The 26,746-nt window shown below is 46.1% G+C and overlaps 1 protein-coding gene across 1 annotated transcript in view; it reads left to right on the plus strand.

Moving 5' to 3' along the window:
• The window catches only part of Pik3c2g (phosphatidylinositol-4-phosphate 3-kinase, catalytic subunit type 2 gamma), a 153,051-nt gene that overhangs the window by 102,714 nt on the left and 23,591 nt on the right, over nt 1-26,746 (plus strand). Inside the window, exons 22-29 of the mRNA XM_013025051.1 lie at nt 510-679; nt 4,255-4,411; nt 8,145-8,254; nt 11,581-11,773; nt 12,790-12,911; nt 17,099-17,207; nt 21,147-21,222; nt 22,227-22,321. Coding sequence (XP_012880505.1) covers nt 510-679; nt 4,255-4,411; nt 8,145-8,254; nt 11,581-11,773; nt 12,790-12,911; nt 17,099-17,207; nt 21,147-21,222; nt 22,227-22,321 — 1,032 coding nt within the window. The remainder of the gene's footprint in view (nt 1-509; nt 680-4,254; nt 4,412-8,144; nt 8,255-11,580; nt 11,774-12,789; nt 12,912-17,098; nt 17,208-21,146; nt 21,223-22,226; nt 22,322-26,746) is intronic.

Here is a 26,746-nt window from a genome sequence, read left to right on the forward strand (position 1 = left end):
GGGGGGGGGGGGGGGGGGGGGACTGAGTTTCAGCACCCGGACTCCATCCTAAGTTCTAAACACACCTGGACGGAGGCCCAGGGAGGACAGACAGCCGGACCACGCCAGGCCTCACCCGGCCAGGGAGCACAGGCCGGCCCCACCCCAAGCCAAACACGAAGCCAGATAAAGGAGGCTGGGGATCCAGCCTGCCCAGCAAGGCCGGCCCTGAGCTCACGTTCCCTAGGCCTCCTGTCATTGTCTGCCCCTCGGGACTCAAACTCATGTCCCCACAGCTTCACTGTCTCAGTCACTGCTCACAGCGGTGCCTCGACCACCTGAGCCAGGCCTCCCTGCTAGCCTCAGGCTGGCTAATTGGACGGAGATTAGAGTTGAGCCTCCAATCCGGCTCCTCTAGGCCTCAGCCTCCAGAACAGAGCCGTGTGGGCCTGGGTCTCTAGGGTGTGTCCTGCTCTGTGGTTTTCTCCTGCTTTTGTTTGATGGCTGTGATGCTGGGCCCTCTCGCCCAGGCCTTGAAGAACTTCCTCCTGTCCTGCGCCGGCTGGTGCGTGGTGACCTTCCTCCTGGGCGTGTGTGACCGGCACAATGACAACATCATGCTCACCTCCGCCGGCCACCTGTTCCACATCGATTTCGGGAAGATCCTGGGTCACGCTCAGACCTTCGGGGGGGTCAAAAGGTCAGTGCACAAGAGCGTCTCACACCCAGCATGCCTCACTCCTACCCAAAAACCAGGCCGGTGGCTCCCGCCTGTCATCCCAGCTGCTCAGGAGGCTGAGATCGGAGGATCCCGGTTCAAAGCCAGCCAGGGCAGGAAAGTCCATGAGACTCTGATCTCCCATGAACCACCAGAAAACCGGAAGTGGCGCTGTGGCTCAAGGGGTAGAGCACCAGCCTGGAGCTGAAGAGCTCCATACTCTGTGCCTGAGTTATGAAACTGGGACTCCTCTGTGTTTAGCATTTTCAAGTTAAAAATAATAATAACAATAACAATCATAGTGATACAAAGAGAGAGGAGGGGGAGGGGAGGAGAGAGAGGAAGAGGAGGAGGAGAGGGAAAGAGGAAGAGGAGGAGGAGGTTGAAGAGGAGGAAGAGGTTGAAGAGGAGAAGGAGGAGGTTGAAGAGGAGGAGGGGGAGGAGGAGGAGGGGGAAGAGGAAGAGGAGGAGGGGTTGAAGAGGAGGAGGAGATTGAAGAGGAGGAGGAGGAGGAGGGGGAGGAGGAGAGGGTGGTTGAAGAGGAGAAGGAGGGGGGGGTTGAAGAGGAGGAGGAGGAGGAGGAGGAGGAGGAGGAGGAGGGGGAGGCTGTCTTCCATGGAAGGCCTGATCAGGGAGGCTCAGCTTGAGAGGCTGGGGTCCCCCAGGGGGGCTGAAGCTGCTGGCCTGCATCTCCTGAGCTGCCCCAGGACCACAGAGGCTCCTTCCCAGTTCACTCCGGGTGATGAGTCGGGAGACCGGGTTGATGGTGCTGCGCGGCACACCGTGGCTCTCCACAGTGTAGGTCGCCCCTGGCAGCTGCAGAAAGAGCGAGCTGGGCCCCCAGCTCGCCCCACGGGGTGTCTCCTGTCAATCACCACACCCCCAGGGCCCCCAGACACGCCTCCGACGCCCAGAAGCCTTGCAGACAGCCCAGCTTCACGCCACGTTGGCACCACGTTCCGTTTGCAAGGCATCCGTCTGAGGCCAATAATAGGAATCATCTGAAATGCATGCACCTGATGCAGATACATTTCAAGACTAATAACAATTAGTAATCATCTGAAATGTACCTGTCTCATGCAAATACATTTTAAGAATAATAATTATCTGAAATGCACGCACCTGATGCAGAGAAATTTCAAGACTAATAACAATTAGTAATCATCTGAAATGCATCCGTCTGGTGTAAATACAGTTCAAGAATAATCATTTGAAATGCACGCACCTGATGCAAATAAATTTCAAGAAGAAGAATAATCTGAAATGCATCCACCTGGTGCAAATAAATTTCAAGAGTAATAATTACTTGAAATGCATCTGTCTGATGCAAATAAATTTCAAGACTAAGAGTAAGAATCTGAAATGCAACCACCTTATGCAAATATATTTCAAGAATAATAATAATACTAAGTTGAAATCAATTTCAGAAATAATAATAACAACAACAGTCAGGCGCCGGTGGCTCACGCCTGTTATCCCAACTACTCAGGAAGCTGAGATCTGAGGATCACAGTTCAAAGCCAGCCTAGGCAGGAAAGTCTGGAAACTCTTAACTCCACTAAACCACCAGAAAACCGCAAGTGGTGCTGTGGCTCAAGTGGTAGAGCACCAGCCTTGAGCTGAAGAGCTGAGGGACAGCGCCCAGGCCCAGAGTTCAAGTGCCATGACCAACAAAATAATAATAATAATAGTAATATAAAAACAACAATAATAATAAGTGTGCCTGATTAGTGAGTCCCACATTGAAATTCAGGGTACAAAATCTACCACCCACACTCTCCAGTCTTTCAATCCTTGTCCTTAAGTGTGCAGATTTAATCAGTCACTTTGTGAAAGGAAGAAAAATTAATGTTCATAGAGTCCTGCTTAGTCTCTTGCTCAATTTCCAGGGGGAGGAAATACATATACATATACATATATATATACTTGACTCTCCATTTCCTGACCTCTTTATTCATTCCATAATTATTTCAATACCTCTATCTTTTTTATTTTCTTTTTTGTCCATCATAGGTCTTGAACTCAGGGCCTGGGTGCTGTCCCTGAGCTCTTTCACTCAAGGCTGGTGCTCTACCACTTGAACCACAGCATCACTTCTGATTTTCTGGTGGTTCATTGGAGATCAGAGTCCCACAGACTTTCCTGCTTGGGCTGGCTTTGAACCGTGAGCCTCAGCTCTCAGCCTCTTGAGTAGCTGGAATGACAGGCGTGAGCCACCAGCACCGGCCAACACTTTCTAATAGCCAATTTGGGGCGATTTTCTTCTCTTAAGCCATTGAATGCTCAACTCTTCAAGATTCATGTTAGTCCTTCCTGGTGTCCCTCCACTGTCCATCAAACTTTAAGCCAAGACTTCAGCCAAAGTCTCTATCTAGCTAACTCACAGGGAAAAAAATATATTATGAACATCTTCAGAGGTAATTGTAGATTCACATGGAAAAGAAATAATACCAAGAGACCTGGAATTCCCAGCTGATAATGTATAGAATTTATAGACTTTACTTCTGGAATGTATAGAATTACATTAGAGAATTAATGTGTAGCATTTTGACAGAACTTCTAGAATTCCCTGTTAATTTCTGGAATTTAGAGAGCCGTATTATTTTTACAGAATTTATAGGATTGAATTTAGGGAATTATATGCTAAGGATCACAAGCAGAATAAAGCCAAGTTGTATCTCTACCAAGTTGTATCTGCTCCTCTTTCCTGCCCTCCATTCCTCCAACGCTGTGATTTTGTGATTTCTAGAATCATCTAAGCATGGAATTACATCCCCATGGACTGTGTGGAGATTGATATTTTTCTCTGACAGCGTGTTCATCCACGCTGTGGCATTTTCGAATCAAATCTAGGCCTTTCTAGGGACAAATAAGATTTCATGACATGACCTACCACTGTTGGATTGGCCTTTCCTCTGTGGGCAGACGTCTGGACTTTATTTTTAAGTTTTTTGAGTTCTTTTGTTTTTTCAGTCTTGGGGCTTGAACTGGGGGCCTGGGCACTGTCCCTGAGCTTTTTTTTTTCTCAAGGCTGGTGCTCTAACACTCGAGCCATTACTCCACTCCTCCAGGTTTTTGAGGCCTTGGCCATTCAGCTGCAATGAGTAATTCAAGGATGGTTTGATTGAACCCACATTACCATTCCTCTTGGATACATAGGCAAGACCGAATGGGCGCCGGTGGCTCACACCTGTCATCCTAGGTACTCAGGGAGGCTGAGATCTGAGGGTGGCAGTTCAAAGCCAGCCCGGGCAGGAAAGTCCATGAGACTCTGATCTCCCATGAACCACCAGAAAACCGGAAGTGGAGCTGTGGCTCAAAGGGTAGAGCGCCAGCCTTGAGTGAAAGAGTTCAGGGACAGCGCCCAGGCCCTGAGTTCAAGTCCCACGTCCAACAAGAAAGAATTAACAAGTTGATGCCCTGTGGATGGACACAGTAGCACCTAACGTAATCTTCCCCGTTGTGTTGGGGTCCTCTCTGCCCATTGCGGGCTCTCCAGCCGTTTCTGCACCTGAGCGCTCTCTAGTGTCCTGATTGCCTTTCTCTCTCGTTTCCAGGGACCGGGCTCCTTTCATCTTTACTTCGGAGATGGAGTACTTCATCACAGAGGGCGGGAAAACCCCACAGCACTTCCAAGAGTTTGTGGAGCTCTGTTGCAGGGCGTACAATATTGTCCGAAGGCACAGCCGACTGCTCCTGAACCTTCTAGAAATGGTAAGGTGGCACAAGTCCCTCCCCCAAAAATGAGTTCTGTGGGTGTCTCTCTTTCACCAGTCCATTTTTGCTGAGGGCTTGGAGTTCCCCGTCCACCCCCCTACACACACACACACACACACACACACACACACACACACAGATCTAAAGCAACGAACATACACAGGAAAGTCTGTGAGACTCTGATCTCCAATGAACCACCAGAAAAAGTGGAGCTGTGGCTCAAGTGGTAGAGCACCAGCCTTGAGTGAAAGAGCTCAGGGACAGCGCCCAGGCCCCGAGTTCAAGTCCCAGGACTGACAAAAAATACAAAAGGAAGAATGCCTTCAGTTGTATTTTGCGTGAGAATTTTGCACAAATGCCTTTACACACTCTCCCGTTCATACATCATCCGCCAATCTTACCATGTTGAATTTTGCCTGATTCTCCGTTCTGATCTCCGATCTATCTGTTCATAATGCAGATACGTGGAATTTAATGCTTTGTGGTTTATAATGGCCACAAAGAAAAGTCTACAAAAGGACCAACTCCACCATCCAACTCTCTCCTCTCTCCAAATAATAAATAATCCAAGTAGCATTGACTCTGACCTCTGACTTCTGAGGTCAGAAGTAAGCATGTCTGGCTAGATTCCAGAAAGATCTAGAAAGATCCATAAGCCTAGTAGTGCTCACGATATGCCAGAAACTGTAGATTACACATCCACTTTCAAGACACAGTCTTCAAAATTTTTCCCACTTAATAAAGACGATGAAATTGGTGCCTTCAAGTAATATTTCTAAATAGCTATGTTAAAAAAAAATACATCAAAGACGTAGTTCCAAATTTTAACCACCACCTCCACTAGCTACAGAAATTTAAAAAAAAATAAAACCTAAAGCAGAAAAGTACAAATATTGTCTCTGGGATGACAATAAAATTGAGCTGCACAATAATTGAGCAAGCTAAAGGAAAATTTTTTTAAGTCAGCTTGTCGAGAAGAATTCAGAATGCTATTTTTTTTCTGTTTAATATATTTTCTACCTGGCATTAAGAAAAGCTTCAACGTACGATTTATGGTAGATTAAGCCGACACTTGAGTAAAGAGTTGGGGGATATTAGTTCATTTAAATAAAGTGGACCTTATGGTATTTTAACCACCATGATAACAATAGATCTCACAACTACTAAAGCTTAGCTGTTTTGAAGTTGCCGGCATAGAATATATCAGATATCTGGGTGTATTCTAATCGAACCAACTCTGAGTCCTAAACGAAGGGGAAATACGGATTCTCCTGTGTGTTAACACTACCTCGGCCTACTACTCAAGAATTGACTTACCAGTTAAGAGCGATTATCTGTGAGTGGCCGTTTCTATCATCTGTGAACCGTCTGTATTGTTGATTATGAATCGCAGTCATTCGGGAGATCTTTATTATTATTATTATTAACAGAATGATTATTATCATTAGCTTTAAGTTGATGGACAAGGGAGTTTCCCTTGAACCAAGCGGATTATAAATACAATGCATCTTGATCCACGATCCTCCTGATATCCTTGTCCCGTGGTCCTCCCTTCCCTACCCACGCCCTCTCTCTTTTCCCTCCCTCTTTTGTATTTTGTGGGACCCTCTCCCACCCTCCCTCTCCCCCATTTGGCAGCATCTGCCCTGGATTCTTGTCTGAGCAAACGGCTCTTCGTCAGAAGAAAGCACCTTATTCCCAGATATAGGTGGTGATTGCTTCTTGTTATTTTTATTATTATTATTTCCTCCTGGGAAAAATTATCTCTGGATTTCCCATCTTTCCCAAGAGTAAGTCTGGTGGCTGAGGTCGCTCGTATAAAAGCCTGAACTCCTTCAGGTGTTCTTGTATTAAAATAATAGTAATAATAATAATAATAATAATCCATCTCTACTCACGGAGCGCACAGGGATCATTGGCTTTGCTGGAAGTGATTATCACCGCCATTATTGTATTGTGTGTTCTCCGTGGGACTTCTAATTTCTCTACATGATTAAAAAATAATAATAAATCCTTCCTTCCTCATCACTATCAAAATAGATTTGGACATCCAAGGAGGAACAATACAGGTAGATGTCTGCGGAAACAAAATTAGGAGCTTTCTCTTGCCTTTAGAATATAATTTTTCATTTATAGATGCATATATTAATATTTATGCCTGTATGTATGTATGTATGTATGTATTATGCCAGTCCTGGGGCTTGAACTCAGAACCTGAGTATTCTCGCTCAAACCTAGCACACTACCATTCGAGCCACAGCTCCATGTCTGGCTTTTTGATGGTTCGTTGAATGTCTGGAGTCTCATGGACTTTCCTGCCCGGACTGGCCTCCAACTGTGATCCTCTAGATCTCAGCCTCCTGAGTAGCTGGGATGACAGGCGGGAGCCACCAGCGCCTGGCCTCAAATTTTGTTTCTAGAAGAATCCATTATTTCTTGATTTATTTTTCTCTCCCACAAAGAATTCCGTCCACTACCAAAGAGAACAGCATCCCTTTCCTTTCGAGTATGACTACGATGTCTTCCTGGAGATGGGCAGAGACTTCACAGAACGATTATAGCCTTGATCATTTTGTTGCTTTAATAATCACTACCCGAGGCTGGGCATCGGTGGCTCACGCCTGTCATCCCAGCTACTCAGGAGGCTGAGATCTGAGGATCGCAGTTCAAAGCCAGCTCGGGTAGGAAAGTCTGTGAGACTCTGATCTCCCATGAACCACCAGAAAACCAGAAGTGGCAGTGTGGTTCAAGCAGTAGAGCACCAGCCTTGAGCTGAAGAGCTCAAGGATAGCGCCCAGGTCTTGAGTTCAAGCACCATGACCAACAACAACAATAATAATAATACTTACTGCCCAATGGGGGGGGGAGGGAGAGAAGGAGGGCGTTGAACTCTTCTTCTGAAGGTCACAGGATGAAGAAGAAGAAGAATGAGCTTTGTATTCTTTCCCTGCACCCCATGGTATACCTGCATCTTGTGCACGGTGTGCTGGAGAGTTTGTCTCCTTGCAGATGAATGACATGTATATTTTGGGGATCATAGCGTGCAGCACATAAAGCTCATCTGATCTTCCCAAGATGCATGGCGTCAGCCTGCTCTGCTTTGAGACATGAAGATCTGAAAGGTTTCCCCGAAATCCCTGGGATTTTCCTGGGCAGAGCTGGGAAAACTAGCCTGGGAATGGAATTTCAGGCCTGGGCCGTTCCTCAGACTGCTGAGAATAAAATGCAGTTGTTTGGCGTGCAAACATTTTGCCGGTTACAGTGTGTGTGTGTGTGTGTGTGTGTGTGTGTGTGTGTGTGTGTGTTGGCTTTTTCCTCTTGTGGTTCTTTTTTTGTCCTGGGTCTTGAACTCAGGGCCTGGGCGTGAGCTCTTTCACTCAAAGCTGGTGCTCTACCACTTGAGCCACAGCACCACTTTTTCTGGTGGTTCCTTGGAGATCAGAGTCTCACAGACTTTCCTGCCCAGGCTGGCCTCCAACCGCGATCCTCAGATCTCAGCCTTGGACTAGCTGGGATGACAGGCGGGAGCCACCGGCCCCTGGTTCTTTTTGATACCTGTGGTTTGCCTCTACCTACCTCTGAAATTGGAGCCATTTGGAAGCAGGAACTTTCTCTCACATGCACAAACGTCCATAAACCTCAGGGTTTTATTCATCTGTCGGCCGAATGAACCGGGTGAATTTGATTTCCACTGGTGTTTATCGCTGCTTCGTTTTCCGTTTGGGATCAGATGTTACATGCGGGATTACCTGAGCTCAGAGGACCTGAAGACCTGAAATACGTCTATGATAATCTCCGCCCTCAAGACTCCGACCTGGAAGCCACCAGTCACTTTACCAGGTAAGGACAACCGTGCACCGGGACTACAGGTATGCGCACATGAGCTGGTACACAGTCTAGCCTATGAGGCAGGCTCGGGCTGCCCAGTTCCCTGGGAGGAACCTGTCCTGCGGGTGGTCAGTGGTGTCTTCATTTCCAGAGGTCACGCCCTGGTGTTGCAGACAGATTCTGTGCATGTTTTTTGCTTTGTTTTTTTTTCATAGCAGGGTTTTTGTTGGTTCAACAGCGTTTTCCATCTAGCAGATTGCTCAGCTCAAGGCCGTCGGAAAGAGCAAAGAGCTGACAAAAATAAATACATAAATAAAAATAAATCAGTTGTTGCACTTGAACTCTATCCAGAAAAACAATTTGGAGGAAAGAGATTTATGATGGGAAAATGATGCATTCCCTGCTTCCTTCCGAAAGACAATGCAGACAGTTGGCCATGCGGCCAGCGACCCGGGGCTGACTTTTTCTTCTTCTAACCTCTTTTTCTGTTTGTTGCTTTCTTTTTTTTTTTAATTAAGTAAGTCTAGGGAAATAACACCATTGTCCGGATGCAGGTGACAGTCAGTACAAGATACCTTGGACCTTTTCTGCTTGAGGACGTAGAGTGTCATTTCTGGCCTATTTTCCGTCTTCATCATTCATTTTATCCCATTGCTCTGTTGCTGGTTGCTGGGGTTTGAACTTAAAGCTGCCAGTCTTTCCACTTGCTTGCTCAGCCGGTGCTCTGCCTCCGAAACCATGGCTCCAGTCCTGCTTTTGGCTAACCAGTTGGAGATGGAGTCTCCAGGACGTTTTGATTTTCTGATCCACAGCCTCAAGAGTAGCTTGATTACAGGCGTGAGCCACTGGTGTCTGTCATTCAGTTCTGGTGGCTGTGGGGTTGAAATTCAGGGCCTAGGTGCTGTCCCTGAGCTTCTTTTGCTCAAGGCTGGTGCTCTACTGCTTGAGCCACAGCGCCCCTTCTGGATTTTTCTGTGTGTGTGGTGCTGAGGAATCGAACCCAGGGCCTCATGCATGCTAGGCGAGCACTCTACCCCTGAGCCACCTGCCCAGCCCTCTCTGTAGTTCTCATTATGTTGCTTAATAGCTGGCTAGCTGTTCTGCCTTTCTACCATGGAAGAATCTGGTTCTGAATTACCAAAGTTTCCGAGCTGCTTCATTTGACCTAAATATCAAGGCAGAATATGAAGCAATATGAAGCCATGTGGAGTACTTTGGGATGCTATCAGTCTAAAGGTTAAAAGCATTTGCAAAGTTTAATGGACCTATCAAGAATTCCAACACTCATTGGCTAAAAGATGAATCACCCACGCGTCTCTGAGTCTGGTCTGCTTCTAGCTACGGGACAAATCTGGGCATGCGCTCTGGCTCTTTCTGATCTATGCAGTGTGTACCACTGCTACGGTACGATGATTTAAGCTAAAGTGCCTGGCTATTTTGAAATACATGTTCATGTCTCAATAGCCTTAATGATTAATGTTCTGGGTGCGTGCTGGGCCTGGGGCTTGAACTCAGGGCCTGGGAGCTAGTCCCTGAGCTTCTTTTGCTCAAGGCTAGCGCTCTACCGCTTGAACCACAGCGCCACTTCTTCAATAGCTCTAATTATTATAAGATGGTTGATTTTTCTGTTGTTGCACATTAAGATGTGTGTGTGCGTGCACACATGCATGTGTGTTTGCCAGTACTGGAGCTTGAACTCAGGGCTTCATGCTCTTGCTTAGCTTTTCGCTCAAGGCTGGTGCTCTACTGCTTGAACCATGTCTCCAGGCTGGAGATAAGTATCTCAAGACTCTGTTGTGCCTGGGCTGGTTTTGAACCTTGATCCTCCGATCTCAGCCTCCTGAGTAGCTGGGATGACAGGCGGGAGCCACCGGTGCCCGGCTAGGACCAATGTTTTCAAGGTATTTCCATTAGAAAATATAGTAAGGGCCACAGAGCTGCGAATTTTTGTCCCCATACAGTTAAAGACCTGCAGTACATAGGTGGAGAGTCAGCGGCTTCCTCGTGTGAATTCTGAAGGCCCAGAAACCCCAACTTGGAAACCAGCCAAGACCTTCATCGTGTCTTTCACACACAGAAAAAGCCAGAAGTGGCGCTGTGGCTCAAGTGGTAGAGCGCCAGCCTTGTGCAAAGGAAACCCAGAGAGTTCAAGCCCCAGGACTGGCCAAAAAAAAAAATTAGTTAACATAGAATTTGTGTAAGGAGAAAATCTAGAACGCAAGGCAAACTCAAGTTAAAAAACAAGCAAAAATCTCACAGGTGAGCTTTAGGAACGGAGCAAATCAGACCAATTGAAGAAAGTAGCTGACACTAGAGTAGATTTCTGCAGACCTCAGTTTGCAGGGAAGGGCAAAAGGTTCTGTCTCAAGTCTTAGAAAGTTCCAGAGCCATCTAGGAACTGTTGAAGGAAACCAGAGCTCCGATCCATAGAAAAGTCCCACCCTGAACAGAAAGTGCTGAGAGAGAATAGAGAGGAATAAAAGGAGCCAAGAGCTGGTGCTCCCGCCTGTCATCCCAGCGACTCAGAGTGTCTGAGATCTGAGGATCACGGTTCAAAGCCAGCCTGGGCAGGAAAGTCCATGAGACTCTGATCTCCAAGGAACCACCAGAAAACCAGAAGTGGCGCTGTGGCTCAAGTGGTAGACGCCAGCCTGGAGTGAAAGAGCTCAGGGACAGCGCCCAGGCCCTGAGTTCAAGCTCCAGGACTGGCACACACACACACACACACACACACACACACACACACACACACACACACACACAGGGAAAATTCCAGAAAAATCAGAAGGAAATGAGCAGAATATACTATGTCCCACCTTCTAATCCTCTTCGAACATACATGATTAACTTCTGGATGTATGCAAAAATATTTTCAACGGTTATAACTAGAATGGGCTTTTAGTTTTTAAAAAAGAACTCAATTTCTAAGTGTATCACATCAATGTGAACAAAGTCCAACTATGGAAAAGAAAAGTCCACATACAACGTGGCCATTAGAGTTCTGTTATCTTGGCTCACGAGTTCATCTCTACAACAGCACATCTCCAGAGGAGAATTTGAAGTTCATGGGGGAAAAACACAGAAACAAATATATATATATATATATATATATATACACACACACACACATATATGTATTTCAAAATTGGGTTCTAAATAAACACAGATGGCTCGTATTCCCTTCCAACGCACACACACACACACACACACACACACACACACATCTACCTAGCCAGCACAAGGACACAAATTGCACACAAGCCTCGTTGTCACCAGGGGATCTGACTTGCGGCAGTTGTTTTTCTGTTTTCTTTTCCTTTTGTGTCTCGTGTCTCCAGGAAGATAAAGGAGAGCCTGGACTGCTTCCCGGTGAAGCTGAATAACTTGATCCACATTCTTGCACAAATGGCAGCCGTCCACCCCAGCAAATCAGCCCCACACAGCTCGCCCCGGGAATCCTGGGTGCCAAAGACCACCCGGATGATTCGGCAAGCAACAATTTTGGGGTTCAGCAAGACTCACCCCCACCATGTAGGCCACAAGCCCGTCCTTCATGTACCCCAGCCTGCCTTTTCCCTTCCCCGGATTTTTCACTGAGCAAATGAAAACTGAGTTACAACTTGATGCTTTCAGCTGAACACCACTGGGGGCTCACGCCGGTCATCCCAGCTACTCAGGAGGCTGAGATCTGAGGATCATGGTTCGAGCCCAGACCGGGCAGGAAGATCCATGAGACTCTGATCTCCAATGAACCACGCAGAAAACTGGAAGTGGCGCTGTGGCTCAAGTGGTAGAGCACCAGTCTTGAGCTGAAGAGCTCAGGGACAGCGCTCAGGCCCTGAGTTCAAGTCCCACCAACTGCTCAGATGGCTGAGATCAGAACCCAGGGCCTCGTAGTCTAGCTTAGGGTTTTTTGTTTGTTTGTTTTTGTTTTGCCTAAGGGTAATGCTCTTCCACATGAGCCACACTTCCACTTCTAGCTTTTTGCTAGCTAACTGGAGATCAGGATGTCTCAGCTTTGGGTTGGGCAGGTGGCTCAGTGGTAGAGTGCTCGCCTAGCATGCATGAAGACCTGGGTTCGATTCCTCAGAACCACATACACAGAAAAAGCCAGAAATGAAGCTGTGACTCAAGTAGCAGAGCGCCAGCCTTGAGCAAAAAAGAAGCTCAGGGACAGCGCCCAGGCCCTGAGTTCAAGTTCCAGGACTGGCACATATATGAAAAGAAATTGACTACAGGTGCTATCTTTTTTTTTCAATTATGAGACTTGAACTCAGGGCCTGGGCGCTGTCCCTGAGCTCTTTACTCAAGGCTGGCGCTCTACCACTTGAGCCACAGCTCCATTTCTGGTTTTCTGCTGGTTCATGAGAGATAAGAGTCTCACAGACTTTCCTGCCCAGGGCTGTCTTTGAACCGTGATCCTCAGATCTCAGCCTCCTGAGTAGCTAGGATGACAGGTATGAGCCACCAGCACCCGGCTCCATGGCCATCTTTCGATTCTGATTTTGATTTTGATTTATTTTTTTTTTCTGCCTGTTTTGCTCCAGCTTTATCTGATCCAAGTGGTTGATGCTGACAAGGAAATCCACCTGACAGAAAAATCATTTGATCAGTTATCGAAACTTCACAGCCAACTGGAGAAGCAGTTTCCATCAATAACCCTCCCGGAGTAAGATACTGCACTTTTTTGTTTTCTTTTCCTGAAGACATTGTACTTTTAGGATGTTTTGTCTCTCATGCTTGTCCTTGAACCAAAGGAAAAGCTATGATGAGGGGTTTGGGTGGGGTTTTTTCCTCCTATGTGGTAGCAACACCATGTGCTTCAACACTGTTCAATCTGTCCCCAAGAGTCTATCCTGCTCTGAACAGAAAGAAGGCTTTGGCTCTTAAAGCAAAACACGTTTGGCAATTTTCTTTTCCCATTCAGCCATTGATTAGGCAGGCAGGAAAAGAAAATGGAAAAAAAGAAAAGAAAAAGAAAATAGAGACCCATTTCATGCTGGCCCCCATTATTGGACATGTTCTTGTGTTTTACTTGCTCGAAAATTGAATCTCCTGAAATTATTTCCCATTAAGATAAAATTGCAAACGAACATGCAGGATTTAACCAGTCGCGTGCTCTTTGGGATGGTAGCAGACTTTTCGTTTCAGTCCCAGAATTAAAAACAAATACATGAATGCTAGTTGCTTTCTCTTCCACCGCCATATTCCTGGCTACCAATCTTTAGCTTTCTAATTGTTCATTATAAAAACTGAGCTGGCTGCGTTTAATTTGTGATTGCGTTCATTTGAGAGCAATCAGGGGGAGAAATCGTTGCAACCATTCATGTCATAATGAAAACAATATTTTAAGGAATAAGCTATAATACAATGAAAATAAACAGTCCGTCTAACCTGAAAATTTTCCCTTTTAATGAGCTATGTTTAGATAATGGATTTCAATACAGAACAAAAGAATGAGTCTTATCTTAAAAAGATTCACTTATCCCCAAATTTATGGTATTGCCCTTAGGAAGGCTGAGTATATATATATATATATATTTGTGCCAGTCCTGGGGCTTGAACTCAGGGCCTGGGCACTGTCCCTGAGCTCTTTCACTCAAGGCTGGCGCTCTACCACTTGGGCCACAGCTCCACTTCTGGTTTTCTGCTGGTTCATTGTTGATCAGAGTCTCACAGACTTTCCTGCCTGGGCTAGCTTCTTAGAGGTCCCATGATTTAACCAGAATCTCAGTGGAGGTAAAAATAAATACTTGTGGCTGGTGCCAGAACTCACACCTGTCATCCCAGCTACTCAGGAGGCTGAGGTCTGAGGATCATGGTTCAAAGCCAGCCCAGGCAGGAAAATCCACAAGACTCATCTCCAATGAACAACCAAGAATCCAGAAGTACAGCTGTGGCTCATGTGGTAGAGTGCTAGCCTTGAGCAAACACAGCTCCAGGACCGTGCCCAGGCCCTGAATTCAAGTCCCAGGACTGTCCACACACACACACACACACACACACACACACACACACACACACACACACACACACACACACATTAATCCTTGATCAGTGGCCATCCATTCTTGACTTCCACCATTTGCTTAGTGAAGTAACATACAGAATTATGAAATTACCAGCCACTCTCCCTCCCTAGCCTTCTTCTCAGGGTTCAGACTAATTCGGGTTGTGTTCCACTCTCTGGCCAGGGACAGACATGGATATTTAAAAGCTGTTTGAAGGAATCGAGGGAGGAGAAGGGACCGCCTTCAGGTCTGACCCTTCTCTGAGTTCAGGGCTCACAGCTCTGCCTAGAAACGAACCAGGAGGGTGGAGTTTCCGCTGACTCCTGGGTTGGCTGACAGCTGCCCGGAGTCCATCAATCTCATCTGGGGGGAAAAACACACAAAAACAAAAGCCAACTATGATCAGAAAGCCAGTCAAGAAGAGTCACGCAGCAATTCTTCACAGTGCAGAGCCCCGGCCTTCCAATTGGCCTCTTTGTCTTTCTGGATATTTCCCAGACCTGCACAGAGCAGGAAGTTCTTCCAGCTTTTACAAATTCTGGAAGCTCTTCTGGAAGGGGCTTTTAAAAATGGTTCTGAGCCGGGCACTGGTGGCTCACGCCTATAATCCTAGCTACTCAGGAGGCTGAGATCTGAGGATCGTGGTTCAAAGCCAGCCCGGGCAGGAGAGACCGTGAGACTCCTATCTCCAATAAACCACCAGAAAACCGGAAGTGGCACAGTGGCTCAAGTGGTAGAGCGCTCGCCTTGAGCTGAAGAGCTGAGGGACAGCGCCCAGGCCCAGAGTTCAAGCCCTGACAAAAAAATAAATAAATAAAATTAAAAAAAGAAAAATGGTTCTGCTCAAAGAGGGGCAGATTCCTTCCTCTCCTCCATCTTCATCCCAGTAACCAGAATCTTTACATCATCCAAGGGTCTAAAAGTGCTCTGAGAACCAGAAAAGAGGCAAACCAAATTACTAGTATTAGAGCCGGGCATCGTTTTGTTTTTTGTCAGTCCTTGGGCTTGAACTCAGGGCCTGGGCACTGTCCCTGAATTTGTTTTGCTCAAGGCTGGTGTTCTACCACTTGAGCCACAGCACCACTTCCGGTTTTCTGGTGGCTCATTGGAGATCAGAGTCTCATGGACTTTCCTGCCTGGGCTGGCTTTGAACCATGATCCTCAGATCTCAGCCTCCTGGGTAGCTAGGATTATAGGTGTGCCCAACCCACACCCAGCCAGGCATAGTTTTTCATGCCTGTAGTTCCAGCCACTTGAGAAGCTAAAATAGGGGGACTACTGTTCAAGACCAGCCTGGGCAAATGTATATTAATAAGACCATAGGTTATCCTTTTGAGATATATGTTATATGTCTATTAAATTTTGTTTGTGTGCTGGTCCTAAAGTTTGAACTCAGGGCCTGGGCCTTTTGCTTAAGGCTTGTATTTTACCACTTGAGCCACAGTTCCACTTATGGCTTTTTGGTGGTTCATTAGGGTCAAGAGTCTCACACACTTGCCTGCCTGGGCTGGCTTAGAACTGTGATCCTCAGATCTCAGCCTCCTGAGTAGCTGGGACGACAGGCGTGAGCCACCAGCAACCGATTATACATTCTTGACTCATGGTATTGGTACTAATTTTATAATAACTAAATCCAGATGAAAATGTTTAGTCCATTAGAATTTAGGGCTTTTTTGCCAGTCCTGGGGCTTGAACTCAGGGCATGGGCGCTGTCCCTGAGTTTTGCTCAAGGCTGGTGCTCTACCACTTGAACCACAGCGCCACTTCTGGCTTTTTCTGTGTAGTGGTACTGAGGAATTGAACCCAGGGCTTCATGCATGTGAGGCGAGCACTCTACCGCTGAGCCACCTGCCCAGCCCCTAGAATTTAATATTTTGATCTGCCATAAACTCTTTTTTTATTAGAAGATAATGATCTAAATGTATTAACATTTTGTACTTCCTTGATATTTCTAACAAGAATCAATAAATGAGATAATAGAGCCACTTAGTTATAAATCTCACAAAAGAGAGGATGTACCTAGATGCCAGTAGCTCACGCCTGTCATCCCAGCTACTCAGGAGGCTGAGGTCTGAGGATCGCGGTTCAAAGCCAGCCTGGGCAGGAAAGTCCATGAGACTCTGATCTCCAATGAACTACCTGAAAACCGGAAATGGAGCTGGAGGCCAAAGTGGTAGAGTGCCAGCCTTGAGCACAAAGAGGCTCAGGGACAGCGCCTAGGCCCTGAGTTCAAGTCCCACGACCAGCACAGAGAGAGAGAGAGCAGACAGAGACAGAGAGACAGAGATCCGGAGGACAGTAATCAGAGGAACCCGTGGGGTGATTCCTAACTAGATAGGTTTTTGCAACAAAATGTGTCACAAATGTCCCTTCTAGGAACCGGTCCTGCTTGAGTCTAACTCGCCCCCAAGATGCAGCTTCAAATAGTGCAGAGCGAAGTGTATGAGTCACGAAAGCGCTACTGACTTTGTTTTCCAACAGCCTGCGGCCAGCTGGGAAGCAGATGTCACTTGGTAAATAGGCCTAATTTAATTAGCTCATTTATGTCTGTAGCAAGTCCGGAAGAAATCATATCATCTGAACTCTTTCTTGGGGGGGGCGGGGAGACCAAAACCAATAAACTGCGGGCTATTTAGTCAGCCCCCACATGGATGAAAAGAACAAACCACAAGGACGTATAAATTAATGTCCTGTTCGAGGCCATCAGGGGTTTGCTTCTGGACAGCTTGCCTACCCCGCACGACCCCAGTCCTGCCAGGAAAACGCCCGCAGACCGGCCCGTGAGCAGCTCCCGAGGCTCAGAGATGCATGTCCACGCCGTGACTCGATTTCCCCTCTCCGCCAGGTTCCCACACTGGTGGCACTTACCCTTCATGAGCTCGCCTCGCAAGAGATTCCGAGACCTGAACCGGTACCTGGAAGGAATAACAGGCGGATCGCGGGTCGTGGCCCACGTACGTATCGCAGGGGCCCGGCAGGGGTGTTGGACAGGTGCTAGATGCTTCCACCGAGAGTGCTGAGAAGGGCCTGGGGGAAATGCAGAGATGTTCTAGGCCCCTAATTCGGCCCCCATTGTGGTTTTACACACACACACCATGAACTCACAAAGCCAACGGATCGCCCCCATGCCCGGGGAATCCATCACCTTCTGTTCTATTCAGTGTTCCATTGGCCATGAGAATGAACCAGGAAGGGATCCTCTTCCAGAATCTTCTAGAATATTCCAGCTAGGAGGCTGGACATCTTGAATAACTTGGATATCTTGAATGACCACCAACCTGTTTCTAATAGTATTTATTCCTCTATGTCAAAGGGGAAGGAAGAGAAGAAAGGAGGAGAGAAAGAGGAAAGAAAGAAAGAGGCTGGGCGCTGGTGGCTCACGCCTGTCATCTTAGCTACTCAGGAAGCTAAGATCTAAGGATTCCTGTTCAAAGCCAGCCAGGGCAGGAAAGTCCCTGAGACTCTGATCTCCAATGAACCACCAGAAAAACGGAAATGGTACTGTGGCTCAAGTGGTAGAGCACCAGCCTTGAGCTGAAGAGCTGAGGGACAGCGCCCAGGCCCAGAGATCAAGCCCCACAACTGACAAAATAAAAAAGAAAGAAAGAAGGAAGGAAGGAAGGAAAGGGAGAGAGAGAAAGAAAGAAGGAAAGAGAGAGAGAAAGAAACAGAGAAGGGGGAAGGGAGGAAGAGGAGGAAAGGGAAGGAAGGAAGGAGGGAAAGAAGGAGGAAGGGAGGGAGGAAGGGAAGAAGGAAAGAAGGAAAGAAGGAAGGAAGGAAGGAAGGAAGGAAAGAAGGAAGGAAGGAAGGAAGGAAGGAAGCTACAACCTATAACATTATCATGCCTTAATGCTAAATTTCAAATTCAGGTTTCCAATATATGCTAAACTTATTTACTGTAACTATTTTAAAATATTCCATCTCATTATACATAACTCTGTAAAGATTTTTTTTTAATTTATATTGAGTTCTTGCTCTACGTGACTTCAGGTGAAAAATTTCAGATTTGCTTCAGAGAAGAAATTAGACAGATGAAGACAATGCAGGTTATACCCTCAATAAGTTTATAAGGTGGCCACAGTACAGACAAGAATATAAATAAAAGATGATGGTAAATTGGAGAAAGAAAAGAGAAAATGTACCTCAAATGGGAAATTGAACAGTTCCTTTTGCTTCTTAAACTTTTTTGTAGGGTGGTTTGTGGGACTTGAACTCACAGAGCTTTTTTTGCTTGAGGTTGGCGCTATACCACTTGAGCCACAGCTCCACTTCGGGCTTTTTGGTGGTTCATCGGAGATCAAAGAGTTTCCCAGACTTTCCTGCCCTGGCTGGCTTTGAACTGAGATCTCGGATTTCAACTTCTCTCTTGTACCTCTCCTTGGTAGAACTGTAAGGTGAACTAAATGGAATCTTTATAAAGAATATTACACACTCGTTATAAAACTTACAGCGACATGGGACCACGTTCAAGTTGATTGACTTACACAAATAGTCGGATGTGTTTGTTTTCTCTTAACATTTTTTCAGCTGTGTTCACCGGGATTTTTTTTTTAGCCTGTCTCAGTACTGTTACACACTCCTGAAAAGTCTGGTTAAGTAAGGAATGAGACCACTGGTGGTGTAAGCACTGTTTGGTGTTTCTTTTTTTCTTCTTCTTCTTCTTTTGAAGCAGAAATCCAGTGTTAGAATAAATCCAGATGAGTAGACCCATCTTAATACTGAGCACGTGCTGGGGTACTGTGGCTCACACCTATAATCCCAGCTACTTAGGCAACTGAGATGTGAGGATCGTGATTCCTGCCAGCCTGGGCAGGAAAACCTGTGAAGACTCTTTATCTCCCATCAAGCAGCAAAAAGCCGGAAGGGGAGGTATGGCTGAAGTGGTAGAGCACCAGCTGGAGTGAAAAACTGAGGAACAGTGCCCAGGCCATGAGTTCAAGCCCCAGGACTGACTCTCTCTCTCTCTCTCTCTCTCTCTCTCTCTCTCTCTCTCTCTCTCTCTCACACACACACACACACACACACACACACACACACACACAAATATAGTGAGCATAGGGATTCTTGTTTCCAGCTTGATGCGCCCAGATGTTAATCCTTCGTCAGTGAATTTCTACTTCTCGTAAGCTGCAGCCTACGTAGTTCGGATGTCACCACCAGCAGGATCGAGGTCTTGCGTGGGCAATCCGTGATGCCAGGCGTATTTCTCAGTCTGGTCAAGCTCTGGTGACGCTGGAGAGTCAGAGTCACAGACGATTCTTTAGAAGCTGACAGCTTTCTTCTTCGAGTCCATGCGTGGAACTCTAACTCGAATGCATACTCAGAACAGCGCCTCGGGCCAGACATCTTAATAAGTTACCTTATGAAGGAGGCAGTAACACGCAATTACTGTTCAGCTGTGATTTAAAAAGTCTCACGGGAGTTTCTTAAATTCCCATTTTCACAGCCTTTCCTGGTATCTGAGGTGGGGGGCAGGAAGGAGGGAAGAGATTTGGCTTATTGTTTTAACTCATAAAACTGAATCTTTCCACCCATTCTGAATGTTGGCTGGGCCAGTTAATAAATGGGAGCATTTCAGATGCTGTTTGAGGGAAAAGAAAAATGAATCTCAGCGTTGTATTCCATTTATTCCAGTCTGGATGAAGGCTTTAATCTTTTTTCTATAATTATGTTGGTAACCAGAATACATTCAGATGATTTAGGGGGAAACCAGTTAGGTTTTATATCGATCTACTGGCAAAGAAAGAAAAAAAAGATCGATCGTTTTAAATTACAGATGATTTAATATAATTGGTAAACAAAATATGAATAAGAATGTTAAGCAACCCCAAACAGCCACTGATGAGGACTTGAATTTAAAACTGTTCCGTTCACCTCCACAGCAGTTCTTCATTATCTGAAAAGCTGTTGTTGGTTTGTTAGTTTGCTTGTTTCATTTAAAAGCAGTTAGGGGCTGGGCAGGTGGCTCAGTGGTAGAGTGCTCGCCTAGCATGCATGAAGCCCTGGGTTCAATTCCTCAGTACCACAGATAGAGAAAAAGCCAGAGGTGGCGCTGTGGCTCAAGCGGTAGAGCGCCAGCCAGGAGTAAAAGAAGCTCAGGGACAGTGCCCAGGCCCTGAGTTCAAGGCCCAGGACTGGCACCAAAAACAAACAAACAAAAAGGAAACCATGAAGTAATCAGTTTCCTGAATGTGGATAGATTTCTCAAAAACAGGGTCATATTGAACAACCTTAGAAGTGATCATCGTATGGAGAGAAGAGAATTGATACCTGGTTAATTTATGATGATAGATAGAGATAGATGGCTGGGTGGATGAGAATATTTGCGTTCGTAACGGACGTGATTAATATTTGAAGACAGGTCTTGTGTCTTTCGATGACAAGTATTGATCGGCCAGAAATCCTGCATTATCTATGAAGCTCAGTCTTGAAAGCTCACTGATTAACCAAGTGAGGAAAGATTGTGTGACAACCTGGGGAGGATTAGAAGCTCAGGGTTGGTGAGCACATGAGCGAAAAGCTCTCACAGACTTCTAGAATAATCATGTACGAGCTGGGTGCCAATGGCTCCCGCCTGTCATCCCAGCTACTCAGGAGGCTGAGATCTGAGAATCACGGTTCAAGGCCAGCCCAGGCAGGAAAGTCCGTGAGACTCTGATCTCCCATGAACCATCAGAAAACCAAAAATGGTGCCGTGGCTCACGTGGTAGAGCACCAACCTTGAGCAAAAAATAAAATAAAAAACTCAGGGACAAGGCCCAGGCCCTGAGTTCAAGCCCAAGAACTGGCACAATAAAAGCACACGTGCACAGCAATATTCTCAAGGAACAGCCGATAAGAATAGCAAATAGACAGAAGAAATGAATAAATATGCATGTTGTCTTGTCTTTCAGAGTGATTGTGTGCTCAGCTTCTTTCTCTCTGAGCCTGTACAACAAACAATTGAAGAATCTTCACTTGTGGACCTAAGTAAGTAAATTCACCATAATTCACTAATAGATGATAGATACATAGATCGAGAGATAGATAGACAGATGCAGAGATAGAGATGGATAGATGATAGACACTTAAAAAGACAGATGATGGATAGATAGATAGAAAGGAAGATAGGTTAAGAGATAGATGATAGATACATAGAGAGATAGACAGATAGATAGACACAGAGATACAGAGATGGATAGATGATCGACACTTAAAAAGACAGATGATGGATAGATTGATGGATAGATAGACAGATAGATAGATAGATAGATAGGTTAAGAGATAGATAGATGATAGATACATAGACACTTAGAAAGATAGATGATAGATAGATAGATAGATAGATAGATAGATAGATAGATAGATAGATAGATGGATAGATAGATAGATGGATAGATAGATGGATGGAAGGTAGGTATGTAGATAGATTAGATAGATAGATAGATACATACATACATACATAGATGGATAGTTGGGTAGATAGATGGATGGATAGATAGATAGATAGATAGATAGATAGATAGATAGATAGATAGATAGATAGATAGATAGATAGATAGATAGATAGATAGGTGACCTCCATTTAACCACAGAAAAAGCCAGAAGTGGAGCTGTGGCTCAAGCAGTAGAGCACCAGCCCTGAGCAAAAAAGCTTAGGGACAGCCCAAGGCCTGAGTTCAAGCCTCAGGACTGGTGCACACACACACACACACACACACACACACACACATGAACCGTTGGAGTGGGGTGGGATGAAAGGAATGGCTAGGATGTCTAGCTCTGGCTGCATGGATGATTGAGCCACGCTGGAGGACCGTGGCGCGTTGCATGGATGATTGAGCCACGCCGGGGGACCGTGGTGCGGGACAGCATTTGCACGGGGCCTGAAGCGTCTCTCCCACGCGCGCTTTGTCTCAGGCCCTGGGCGTTGGCAAAGCCCCGTGGTGTGGGACCCCCCAGTGATTCTGTGAATTTCCACCGTTTCCTGTCAGGTCAGGAGCCATCAGACAAGACCCCCAGGGTGCAGCTGCTCATGTCGCATGAGGACTCGAAGCTGACCATCCTGGTGAAGCACATGAAGAACGTCGTAAGTAGGGAACTAACTGTCTTGCCCATGTAAGCCAGAGAGTATCCGCGTAGTAAGCCGGCTGTCCGGGTGTCCGGATCAAGGAAGTCCCCATGCTTTTATCTCAAGATTGTCACCGTCCTCTGATGTAAGATTATGCACTATGTTATTTTTGGCCAGTCCTGGGACTTGAACTTGGGGCCTTAGACCATCCCTGAGCTCTTCAGCTCAAGGCTGGTGCTCTACCCCTTGAGCCACAGCGCCACTTCCTGGTTTTCTGGTGGTTCATCGGAGATGAGCGTCTCACAGACTTTCCTGCCCAGGCTGGCTTTGAACCTTGATCCTCAGATCTCAGCCTCCTGAGTAGGCTGAGCCTGGCTGCTTATGCGCTATTGCATGGAGGAGGGGGAATCCTAAGAGAAAAATTAGATTTGTGTCATCGGTTAATTGTCAAGAAAAGGATCACCAGCCAGCTGTAAGAAGGTAGAAATGGCTGAGGATAGAGGGCTTGGCCCTTTCAAGAACAAAGCTGGGGGGGCTGGGGCTGGGGCTCAGTGGTAGAGTGCTCACCTAGCGTGCATGAGGTCCTGGGTTCGATTCCTCAGTCGCAGATACACAGAAAAAGCCAGAAGTGGCGCTGTGGCTCAAGTGGTAGAGCGCTAGCCTTGAGCAAAAGAAGCGCAGGGACAGCGCCCAGGCCCTGAGTTCAAGACCCAGGACCGGAAGGGAAATAAGACACACACACACACACACACACACACATATCATTTATATTTACACATACACTGTACATAAGTTCTTTTAACTTAACATTTCTTGCTATTCTATTGTTTTATCCCATGCTTAAAATCATAGAGATTGATGTACTCATAAGTAATATCAGACCGAGTCTTCATTTCTCAACATATGAGCTTCTTCAAAAACTGTTAGTCTCATTCAAGATGGCTTTATGTTTAAATACATGTTATAAGGTTAATATGATTTCCTTAGCCTTCAAAGTCATCCAGTTAGAAAGTGGATAGTTGCTTCAGGAAGGTTGCCACTCCTTAGAACGTTCTGGAAAATTGCCTATTGAAGTTGCTTTCCCTGGCAAATAAATCATCATCAACGTGGCAACATTATTCGACGGCCAGGCCTGGTTTTTGATCAAAGGCCGTGTTAACCCCCTTGGCTGCCCATTCCCCTCCCCTGGACAAATTCCCAAATCGCCTTTGACAGCTTCCAGAATTGCATTTTACGCTCGGATGGAGTTGCGCTACCAGTGGGGTGTGGAAAAGGAATCTGAGACAGGCCTTGAGGGTGGAGAAACAGAGAAAAAGCAAGAGAGGGACAGTCAGAGACAGAGAGAGAGAGAGACAGAGACAGAAACAAGACAGTTGGAGAGAGAGACAGAAAAAGAGACACAGAGAGAGAAGCAGATGGAGAGAATTGAGACAGAGAAAGACAGAGACACAGAGACACAGATGAAGACAGACACAGAGACAGAGAGAAACAGATGGAGAGAAAGACAGAGAGACAGAGAGAAACATGGAGAGACGGAGAGAGACAGAGAGACAGGGAAACAAATGGAAAGAAAGACAGAGAGAGTAGAGAAATAGAGACAGAGAGACAAGAGACAGAGACAGACTGGTGTATACAGTCATGGGCAAAAGTGGTGCTGTGGCTCAAGTGGTAGAGTGCCAGCCTTGAACTGAAGACCATAGGGACAGCGCCCAGGCCCTGAGTTCAAGCCCCACGACCGACAAATTAAAAACAATTAAAGTCATGGGCAAATGGCCCATGTCTCACCCCCAGTGACGGTTGAGAACAATATGGCGGCAGGTGGAGCCTGCCAACATTGCTCTTTTTTGTTGCAGATTGCTTGGTTTCTTCGTGTGTGTGTGTGTGTGTGTGTGTGTGTGTGTGTGTGTGTGTGTGTGTAAGAGCAATGAACTTTCAAAGTCTTTGAAGGCAGAAAGTATTCTGATCCCTCTCTGTCTCCCTATCTCTGTCTCTGTCTCTCTGTCTCTGTCTCTCTTTCTCTGTCTCTGTCTCTAGGTCTTTGTCTCTGTCTCTCTGTCCCTTGGTCTGTATGTCTGTCGCTCTTTCTTTGTCTCTATCTCTGTCTCTCTGTCTCTGTCTCTGTCTCTTCCTCTATCTCTCTCTTTGTCTCTCTGTCTCTGTCTCTCAGTCTTTGACTCTGTCTCTCTGTCTCTTGTCTCTCTCTGTCTCTTGGTCTTTGTCTCTCTGTCTCTCTATCCCGTGGTCTCTGTCTCTCTGTCTCTTGTCTTTCTTTGTCTCTCTCTGTGTATCTCTCTGTCTCTGTCTCTCTCTTTGTCTCTGTCTTTCTGTCTCTGTCTCTTGGTCTTTCTCTCTGTTTCTCTTTCTGTCTGCCTCTGTCTCTTGGTCTTTGGTTCTTTCTATGTCTCTCCATCTATCTGTCTCTCTGTCTCTGTCTCTCTGTGTCTCAGCCGATGAACAGTGCTAGATGCCGACAAGTAGATGTTTCAGTCTCTGGTCTCATCCTTCACCTACCTGTGATCTGTGTCCGGTGTTGGTGTGTGGAGGTGCTGGGGACAGGTTTCACTTGTGTTTGAACCCCTGACTTCACACCAGGCGTGGGAAAGGGCACGCCCACACACAAGTCATTGTGCTCCTGTACGTATCTTTAACACACGCTCTCCTTTCATAAAAGGACCTTTCTTTGTTCTTTTCTGAATGGCCGGCCTGCGCTTCAGTATTGCAATTTGGCATGCTCACAGACCAGAAGTGCTTTTTGTCGGGTGTGTGTGTGTGTGTGTGTGTGTGTGTGTGTGTGTGTGTGTGTGTGTGTGTGTGTGTGATGTTCAGTTTCTGGCATTGACCTCCAGTTTTGATCATTTTCTCATATTCTAGTCATTGTCCAATGATTATTTCTTTTCCTCTAAAGTTGCAAATGTTTAAACAAAGAAAAACCAAAAAAAATGGATGGGAAACTTCTCATAAATTATTCATGGGAAGATAATGACCTATTAAATTCAGTGAAGCCTGGGGTTCACTTACAAGAGGTCCGGAAGTGTCTGCTGTCTTTAAACCTCTTTACCTTCAAATTATTCATATTCTTTAGAAAACTTGATCTGGAATGGCTCTGAATTCTTTGCCTTTTTTTCTTTTTCTTTTTGGTAAAGCATCAGAATAGGGCCATGGGTTTTATAAGGGAAAAAAAAAACCTCCAATAAAATCTTGACAATAATACCGTCTTGAGTCTGACACCAATGGCTCCCGCCTGGCATCCCAGCTGCTCAGGAAGCTGAGATCTGAGGATCGTGGTTCAAGGCCAGCCCGGGCAGGAAAGTCCGTGAGACTCTGCTCTCCAACAAACCACCAGAAAACCAGAAGTGGTGCTGTGGCTCAAATGGTAGAGCACCAGCCTTGAGTGAAAGAGCTCAGGGACAGCACCCAGGCCCTGAGGTCAAAAGAAAAATCTCTAGTAACATGAGAAAATGTCTCATTGTTCAGCCTGAGAATTTGCCAGATGGAGAATTCTCCATTCCCAAACTTGCTGACTTCTTTGTCTCTTCCAGGTTCTCTGTATGAGTACATTAAAGTCTTTGCAAAGGTCATGAGACAGCCAAAGTTGTTAAAATTAAATACAATAAAACTCAAGGTAAAAAGACAGCTGGACAAGTGGGGGTTATTTAATCATTTTAAAGTAAAATGATGGCATGCACATAAAGTAAAATTTGCATCGATGGAGGGGCAGGGAGGAGAATGAGGAGAAGAGAGCTAGTGATTTCTTTGGTAAATTGTGGGAGATGTTGATGGATCAGGATTTGCTGGGGGGGGAGGGGGGGAGAATGATATTGAAAAGCTACATGAAAGTGGGGGAAATTTTCTCCTGACCCTTGAGAAACCAATGTCAGCATTTAAAGCTGTTGAAGTCCCTTTCGAACCCTGCTGCCCGTGGCCCATGCACCCAGGTCTTAAAGGGAAATCTATGTTCTTCTATCATTCTATAAAAAGACTCCAGGATATTCAAGGTCGAGTCAAGGACACTGACTCCAACATAGAAGCCCAATGCTCCAACATGGCTAAAAGACAAAAAGAATGCTTGGTATAGATGGATGCACTAAAGAATTTCCTTTTCCCCTCTACTCTTACTTTGACTCGCTCCTCCAGGCAACCCGTAGTTGGTAGAAAATTCGCGAAAGGAAGGGATGTGATCAAATCGGCTTCATGAGAAAGTTGAAACTCATTCAAGAGATGAAGAATAAAGGGAGGATGGAGAAGAGGGAAGGATTCAAAGATGATTCAAATCCTTTCTGACCCCCGGGGTAGGGGAGTCTATGCCTGTCATCCCAGCTGCTACTCAGGAGACTGAGATCTGAGGATCATGGTTAGAGGTCAGCCTGGGCAGGAAAGTCTGATCTCCAATGAGCCACCCAAAAAAAAAGCAGAAGTGGAGCTGTGACTCAAGTGGTAGAGCAC

Source organism: Dipodomys ordii, unplaced genomic scaffold (assembly GCF_000151885.1).
Source record: "Dipodomys ordii isolate 6190 unplaced genomic scaffold, Dord_2.0 Scaffold81, whole genome shotgun sequence".
NCBI lineage: Eukaryota > Metazoa > Chordata > Mammalia > Rodentia > Heteromyidae > Dipodomys > Dipodomys ordii.